Genomic DNA, 8,600 nt, shown 5'->3' on the forward strand with positions numbered 1-8,600 from the left:
TTCACCCCCCACCTTTTTGTTTTTGGCCACCCCATCCATGGCCTCACCAAGTCCTGACCTCCTGGTCAACCTTCTTCTGGCCCTGGCCAAGTGGGTCCTGTACTTGACCAGGAAGGAATCTCTGGCCGGGAAGGTCTGTTCAGCATGTACAAAGCCCAGGTCACACAGCACCGTGTCACTGCCAGCTGGGCCACAGCCACGCTCGCTGCTGCTGCTGCTGCAGGAGGCAGGTGGGTTGTAGATGTGTGGCAGCCCCTGTTCAAGCCCCTCCACCAGCCCACCCACAGACCACACATCCCCAAACCCCCCGCTATTCCTCACACCCTCCAACATCCCTCCACCACTCCTCACACCCCCTACAGCCACAAATCCCTCCACCCCCATGTCCCTAACTTATTTGTGACAGCATCTGGGATCCTGGTCATGCAGGGTCCTTGCCCTGCTCTTCTGCTTGCCCCAGCAGGCTAAGGGTGCATGACCCATGTGCTGGGGGCAGCAGAAGCACCATAGAGATGCTCTGGACAGAAATCAGAGTATCTCTTGGGAGGACTGGCTCCTGGGTTACCTCAGGGCACAGTCAGGAACCATGCCCTGCCCCGCTTTTTACCCCTGTGTTTTATTTTGATACATGGATATCCAGGTATCAAATTTTGAGCCCATGCTGCAAATATACAGCATGGGGAATGTTTTTTTGTTCCCAGCATGCCTTTGATGGCAAGAGGCATGCACAGGCTCATCTGGACGTTACCTGTGAGGCTTTTTATCCCTCTTTATTTGACCTGTTGGCATAAGATATGTTTGTCCAAAGCTAAAAAGGACCAAACTCTTAAGCTAGTCAGTCTCTGCTTTGGGAGGGCCAGCTTTTGTTCAGCCCTGGGTAATCAAGAACTGTGTTGCACAGATAAGATAAGCGTATACATTTTTGTAATATTTCATGCCCCAAAAGGAAAATAGGTGGCGTTAAAGGTAAATCTAGAGCTGTTATTAGACAGATATTATACTAACTGAGAGACTAGGATTGTGTTACATGCCTGTCCATTACAGACACGAAAAGAGCCTTTTTCTGTATGCTCCATCCACCAGTCATTCAGAGATAATTTTCTCTATTTATTTTGTTTAATTTTCTAGAAGTAATATATGGCCTAAGTACAATCTTTAGTTGTATTTCCTTGTTCATTAGTGATCAGCCAAATGAGAACTCATAATTCCAGATTTTCTGCATGCTGAACTAGACAGATTGATTTGGGAAAAAAATTCAATTGCCAAATGGAAAATAATTAAAAGTAGCACAGAGCTATGTTATTCTCAGGTTCCAAGAGAATATTATGACTGATGGAGAAGAGCACAGTACAGTTAGTAGAATGATTACTTGACAGCATTCTTTTCAAATGTTTTCCCCAGAAGGGCTGTTTTGGTTATATAAAAGATAAGTATCACATTCATATGGTTCAATTTTCATTGTCTTATCCCTTATCTTTGCAAAGCCTGATAGTGCTATGGACACAGCTTGTTCAGCACCTCCTGAGGAGTTAGAGGGTGACCCAATACTCATCTTGTGTGCTTCAGCTAACTATGACAGACAGTGGTGATCTGACTAAATTCTCAATGGAAGTGTCCCCTTGAACGCCAGAAAGTGGGAAACAAAGAGCTCCAGCTGACGTGGGAGGGCCGACATTCCCAGTAAAAACATACATTACCCTTTGTTGCCTGCTTTCCCTTGATGTGGAGCTTCATGTGGGGTCAATAACTAGTTTTATCTGTGTCAGGTATGAGATTTTATTCAAACAGCAGGTGGGAACAGAGGACATCTTCCTGGGGATGAGCAGGAAGGACCCATCTACAGCCTGCTGCGAGGACATGCTGGTGAGCAAAATGCCCTTCTCCTATTCCTTCCCTCCTTCCATTCCTTGTGGCCTCCTCCTCTCTTTCTTGATGTCTCAGTCAAACACAGTGTATAACTACAAAGCTGTGTTATTTTCTTTTAGACTGCAGATCTCCTCAGCAGCTTTCTGTGAATCTGCCATTGCTGCTGTCTGTGCTGTGCTGCCACATAGGCATGCAGCTCCTTCAGAACTTGTTGTATTCAAACATTACACAATCCATACTGACCCATGGGCTAAGTTTACACCTAATGTATGTAAAAGCAGCCCCCACAGGGAATTATACTCACGTCAGTATGACTCTTGTTATTGGGGTAAAGTTTAGATCCTTCCTTGAGCAGCAGGTTTGGGGGTTGGACTAAATGTACAATCCCATGTATCAGATTGTGTCCCTTTACTTTATGGTTAGGAACACTTCCCTTCTACAGCAATTAGATGGAACAAAACTTTTTTGGGTTCTTTCTCCATTTGATTTGGGATGAGGCTGGGTCTCACCAGAGTGAATGCAAAATACTCATTTTGTACATTCTGAACTCAGGGTTTTTGCAGATGGTAGGGGTATCTGTAAACACTAGAAATGTGCTGAAAGCAACTGTTTGCATTTTTTCATCTTTCTACTCTTACAAATGCCATGCTCTGGCACTCTGGAATCAAATGGATCATAAGGAGGCTGCTTATTTCTTATGGATTGTAATAGTGCAAAACTAATCCCAGCCTTGTTTGTACCTGTAATTTCAGATTAGAATCAAACTCCCAGATACAAAGTCCTCCGATATTACTCTAGACATTCAGGAGAAGATCCTTGACCTTCGAACCCCCAAAAAGTAAGTGAAGCAGCATGGTTAGAAGCTGGTACTGTTTTTTCTCTCAAATGAAGTATACCCAAGTTTTCAGCTGATGGAATACAGGCAGTCCTTGACTTATGACTTTTCGAGTTACAACAAATGGCATTTATGATATTTGTAAATTGACACCCTGTTTCAAGGTTCCCACATGGGTTTTGCTTATGATAGGCAGCACAGCTGCATCCAGCTGGTAAATCTGTTGTGGTGGGGGCGAAGGGGGAGGGAAGGGAGCATGGGGGCGCAGATCAACGTCCCCACAGTTACGGAGGGATTGGTGACTGGGGCTGGGGCAAGCACTGTCCATGGAGGGGGTGGGGCAGCTTGTGCTGCTGCATGTCGCTAGTTCAAGAGCTGCTTGTGTAGTAGCTCATCCAGTGTCTCTCGCTGCTGCTCCCACCACCAGACCAGGAGGGCATGGGGCGGGGCCATGTGCCCCAGGATCTGTGCAAGGCGGCTGGGTCTGGGGCTGCTCTGGGCAGAAGGGAGAAGGTGCTGGGAGCGAGGGCTATACCTCGCCACCACTTGCCTAGCTAGCATGGGGCCAGCATGAGACTGAGCCACTTTGCTGCCTCTGGACAAGTGGCATGCAACGGCAGGAGCTGACCCAGCCTCCCCGCGCCTCCCAGATGAGCAGCAGCTTCACCCTGGCTGGGCAAGCAGCAGCAAGGCATGGAGGGGGGGTGTGCCTCCGGATTGGGGTGAGATGGGCAGTGGAGTGGAGGCTATGGGGAGGCTGTAGCAAGTTTTCGGGCAGCACACGCCCCGCCATGCTCTGCCATCACTCATCCATTCAGGGCAAAGCTGCTGCTTGTCCAGGAGCTGCAGGGAGGCCTGTCCGGCTCTTGCCACTGTGTGCCACTTACGCAAAGGCAGCACAGTGGCTCAGCCTTGCACTAGCCCCATACTGGCTGGGCAAGCAGCAGGGGGGCCAAAGCCCCCGCTCCCAGTGCTTTCTGCCCAGAGTACAGCCCTGTGTAGCCCCCACCCTGCACAGATCCTGGGGCACACATGCCCACCTCATGCCCTCCCAGACAGGTGGCAGGAGCAGTGGCTAGAGCCACTGGACAAGCCACCACACAAGCAGCTCCTGGAATGGTGGCGCACAGCAGCACGAGCTGCCCTACCCCCTCCCTGGGCAGTGCTTGCCCCAGCCCCAGCCCCAGTCCCTCCCTCACTGCGGGGGCATTGATCTGCACCCCCACGTCCCTTCCCTCCCCCCCACCACAACAGACTTACCAGTTGGACACAACTGGAATCAATCCCCCATATATAACTTTGTTCCTATGGGAAAATTGGTTCTGAGTTACGATGTTTCAGCTTAAGACATAGTTTGTAGGAACCAATTGTGTTGTAAGTCTGAGGACTGCCTGTACATGGTAGCATGCAAAAGTGATGCTGCAGATAGGTTTATTTAATTTCACTTGAGAAATACCAAGACTGAAACCAGCCACTAACAATCTTTTAGGTTAATTGTAGGGCTTGGATTCTCTGAAAGTAACATCTGTGACTTCTCTGGCAACTGTAGCCTTGAAACACAGACTTTTGCTAAATGAAACAGCTAACCAACTGAACCATCCTTTCAGTCATCTAAAATTGCTCCTACAGTTCTAAATGCATACTTGCATGTGTGGCACATAGATGCCAATTGTACATGTATGCAGCTGCAAACAGAAGACATACATGCACAATTTCAGAGGCCATGAGCCAGCTTGCCCTTCTCCTTGGTGATACCCTTGCAGGTCCTAGAATCTTTGTGAGATTTCTCTTATGGCATTTTCCTCTGAATTCTTCCACAGTGGGAAACTTAATTAGAACTTCCTCAGGAGAAAGTGAAGATCTGGCCTGTAAACCCTGTGAATTCCTTAGGCTCCCACTGTCTGGGACTGCACTGAATGGGACTCCCTAGCTAATGCTTGTGTCTGGGATTCCCAGTGAAGTCATTCTTCATTTAACTCAGTTTCATGCTGTTGGTCTGCATTGAGAACAGAAAGGTTCTGCTAGTGGATTTAAGGGGCATATTCTGGATTAAGGCTAAGGGAATTGCTTCCCAGAGAAAACCATAGGACCAGCTTCATTCCCGGCATAACTCCATTAAATTAATGCAGTTCTGTTGACTCTGAACTCTGAAAATAACAAAGCAGAAGGAATACTTATTCAGACAATAACTCATGACTCGGCAGAAATGACATTTGGCAAAATCAGACAACTGATACTGCATAGTTAGGAAAACAACTTCCTGTTCCTTTTGCAATACTGTATCTTTGAGTCAGGGATTTGCCACACATCTAACTTCCACCTGCTTCAAGTCCTGAATCCAGCAAGTCAAAGATCCTTAGTACATCTGAAGTCTGCATGAGAGAGTGTTTGGGCTAGTGCTGCTTTTGTGCGGGTAGATGCAAATCTTTTCAGTATATCCTATAGTCTCAGAAAATCCTCAGTAACTGCTGGGTACAGCTGAGAAGTGGGGCGTGCAAAGGAAATGGTAGTCTTCTCTGACTGTGGGCCTGGTTCTGAGTTAGTTCAGTTTCTAGCTGCTTTAGGCCATTCTGAACGATGTCAACTCCTAGTGCCTCATTCTAGTGGCCAGGCACTGGAGGTTTCTAGCCATCCCAGCTCCAGCTACTCCTCCTGGGTATGGGTGCAACACACAACCAACATGCCTTAGATCTTAGTTGAAAGCAGCTTGGAGGCTGTGCTGCTCTGTGGCATCCAGGGACTTTACAATAAGTGGAGTACTTCTTGGCTAGACATATCCTCCCTTATTGTCAATGGACTGGCCAAGCCTTTAATCAGACTGCTCCCATTCCTTTGCCTTACTGGGGAAGATAGGTTACCTCTTCCTGTGCTACATTCTCTGCAAATACATGTTGAGACCATATTTCAGATTTTCACCATTGTGATATCATAAGTGTGTCTTGTTGTTACTCTGATTTTAAAATGCACAACTCTGCAGCAGCAAGAGCTGTGCAGAGAGCCCCACAATCCATTACTGGGGGCATTTTTACACGTGGTGTAGAACACAGCTCCAGGCACTTTAATTAGCAAGCCATGGTAATTGAAAGCATCCATGCATCACATGTATCAGCATCACTGCGTGTCCCCACGCTGAAAAAATGGTGGCAGGGTACTTTGAAATAAAAAATGTTTGATAAACTTTAGTTCAAAGTACACCACCGCCATTTTCAGCGCAGAGATGCATGGTAACACTGATACATGTGACACAGAAGGCTGCCAGAGCACATGGGTGTCTGATGCCTCTTGAGTCATGGGGGGCCTGTGCCCCCCCATTACCAGTCAAGGTGTGCGGGGGCTCCCCTTGCCGCCAATCCTGCTGACCTGAGGGGGTGTCCCCTGGTGGCTGATCCCGCTGGCCGGGGGGTAGCGATCTCACTCACCAGAAAAGCGGCCATGCTGCTTCTGGAAGTCCCACGGCCACTTCTGGAAGTGGCACGGCTGCTTTTCCTGGCTGCCCTGCTCCCCAACCAGCTCTTGCAGGGGGGCCACTGGTACTCCCACCTGCCCCCCAGCCCGCCGGCTAAACAGGGAGCATGACCTGGCAGGGGGTGCACCAGCACTCGGGGTGCACGTGCAACCCTGTGCAACCTCTACATGTTACCCCTGCTGGAGCACATCAATTTCTGTGCTCCAGCAGACTTGATTAATTACTGTATTAAAGACTGGATTCCCAGCATATTGGAGCAGGCTCCAACATGTATAGGAGCCCTGGAAGTATTTGTCACAGCACACAGCCAACAGCATCCATGCACGCGTATGGGAACCCTGAAACTATTTGTCACAGTACAAAACCAAGAGCATGTGGGGAGAGAACCAGTGTTGGGAGTATTCCACTTTCTTCTGGAGTTGAGCATGAGTTGTTCAAGAAACCCCACAACCTCCTGAAAGAATCACCATAACTTTAAGTAGACCACCGAACTCTGGCTTTTGGATAAACCAAGTCACTTGCATTTCCTTTTCTATTACTTTCTTAATATAAAAATTCCTTGTGTCCTGTTTCCTAGGAAGCTGCTACTGCACCTCCCTTACCCTGTGGACAGCAAGAATGGAAAAGCTTTTTTCATCTCAGAAAAGGAGACCTTGGAAGTCACCTTAAGGATGACGAGAGAGTTGGACTTCATCAACTTTTCTTAAGGGCAGGGAGAATTAGGGAAAGTTTTCAAGCAGGAATTTACATGGCCTTGGAGTTGTCTCAGAACCTGACTGATAGCCAAGTGAGGGACTGTTCCCATTCAGAATGGGTGAGGAGGGACAGAATCCTGCTGCAGCTCCTTCTCAGACATTTGTATGATGCGGTAGACCATATTGTACTTTTCTTGAAGGTGAACAGGAAGCAGAAATGTTTTGGTTTTTCTTCCTATGGGAAATTTAGGCCTTGAAGTCACAACCCTACCATATCCCAACTCATCCCATTCCAAGTGTGGCCCAACATGCCAGGTGTCGTGGTATACAAAACACAAATGGGAGAAGTCTTTCCTGCCTCCTTGATAAATATCCCACAAAGATCATGGCTGCAGATGGTTTCTCATGGGCTTCTGCTGCTTACTGTTTAGGGTTCTCAGGTTAAGTCTTAATCTTGCCGTTAGGTTGTTCACATCACTCCATATCTCCAAAAGGGGTGAGTGGGATTATAGGTTCCGGGTCAGATCATAAACCCGCTGAAGTCAGTAGAAAGATACCTTGTTAGCTTCAAAGGGTTTGGATTAAGCCTCATATAGTGGTGTATAGCTTGTTCCAGGAGGTACAACTGAGGCCAGGATTCCTGTGTACTTAGTTTGAATGATTTGTCATGGGATTGGTACTGTTTAAATGATGCCTTAATATGCCATCTATGGTTAATTAAAATGTTATTCATACACTAATTCAAATTCTTGCACTGATACTTTTTGGAAGAGGTCAGGACTTATAACCAAAACATAAAATGGCAGGGAATACTGGGACATACTCAGAGGGTCCTTTTAGCTTCCAAATCTTGTAGATACGCAGTATACCAGTTTACAGGTATGTTCATTATGAGTTGTGTATTTGCCGAGACTTTGTAAACCACCAGTTACTTTTAAAATAGAAATGTCAGTAATTTCAACAGACAGTTTTGCAACATGCAGTGTGAGACTATCAGAAGGGAGAAGTCCAGAAAATGTTGTCAATACATTTAAATGGGGAATATTTTGATGTAAAAATTCCAGCAGTGTCGAAGTAAGATACAGTATTCTGCTTCTCTTTTTTGATCTAAGCAGTTTGCCCAAGTGCAGAGCTCTGCAGGTCATTTCCCTAGAAGAAGAAACTGATGGAATCTGGTTCTTTGATGCTTACTCTTACAGGAGTAATCAAACAACAGGAGATAGTTTCTTTGTTCAAACCTTTGTCAGCTGGCATTTGGCTGGTAGCTGTCTTCTCAACAATGTGCTACCAGTGCTTCTGCTGAAAGCAAGGCCAGCACAGAGCACACTATACCAGCTGTGCAATTGTGAAGGAGCCTTCTTTGCTGTTTGTTTTCTTAGATGGCTGTTCCCACCAAGTTAAAGGTGGCAGAACAAGGCAGCATGCGCCTACATCCTGATTGTTGGCTTTCAAGAATAAATGTCAGAAATGTGTGGTACAACCTTAGCTACTAACCCAGCTCTTCCTCTGCTTATACTCCTAATCGTTTTATTTCATCTACATATAATGAATTATGCTGGTCCCCTTCCACCTCTGCCTCTTTCCAAAGACTGCCAGTAGAAGTAATAGGGGAAAGCTTATGTAGCAAAGCACCATTTCCTATAGAGGCGGAAGCATTGCAGAAGTCCCTCTTAGGTCCTTAAGTATATTCCAGAGGTATGGAAACATATAACCAAGAAATGCTGCTCTTGCAGTCTCA

The 8,600-nt window shown here is 46.8% G+C and overlaps 1 protein-coding gene across 1 annotated transcript in view; it reads left to right on the forward strand.

Annotated features, from left to right (window-relative positions):
• The window catches only part of DNAAF6 (dynein axonemal assembly factor 6), a 29,110-nt gene extending 21,508 nt beyond the window's left edge, over window positions 1-7,602 (forward strand). Inside the window, exons 4-6 of the mRNA XM_006275487.4 lie at window positions 1,767-1,863; window positions 2,619-2,704; window positions 6,745-7,602. Of these exons, the coding sequence (XP_006275549.2) occupies window positions 1,767-1,863; window positions 2,619-2,704; window positions 6,745-6,874 (313 nt within the window). The 3' untranslated portion in view covers window positions 6,875-7,602. The remainder of the gene's footprint in view (window positions 1-1,766; window positions 1,864-2,618; window positions 2,705-6,744) is intronic.
• Window positions 7,603-8,600: the final 998 nt, after the last annotated feature.

The sequence above is a fragment of the Alligator mississippiensis genome, chromosome 8 (genome assembly GCF_030867095.1).
Source record: "Alligator mississippiensis isolate rAllMis1 chromosome 8, rAllMis1, whole genome shotgun sequence".
In the NCBI taxonomy this organism is placed as follows: domain Eukaryota; kingdom Metazoa; phylum Chordata; order Crocodylia; family Alligatoridae; genus Alligator; species Alligator mississippiensis.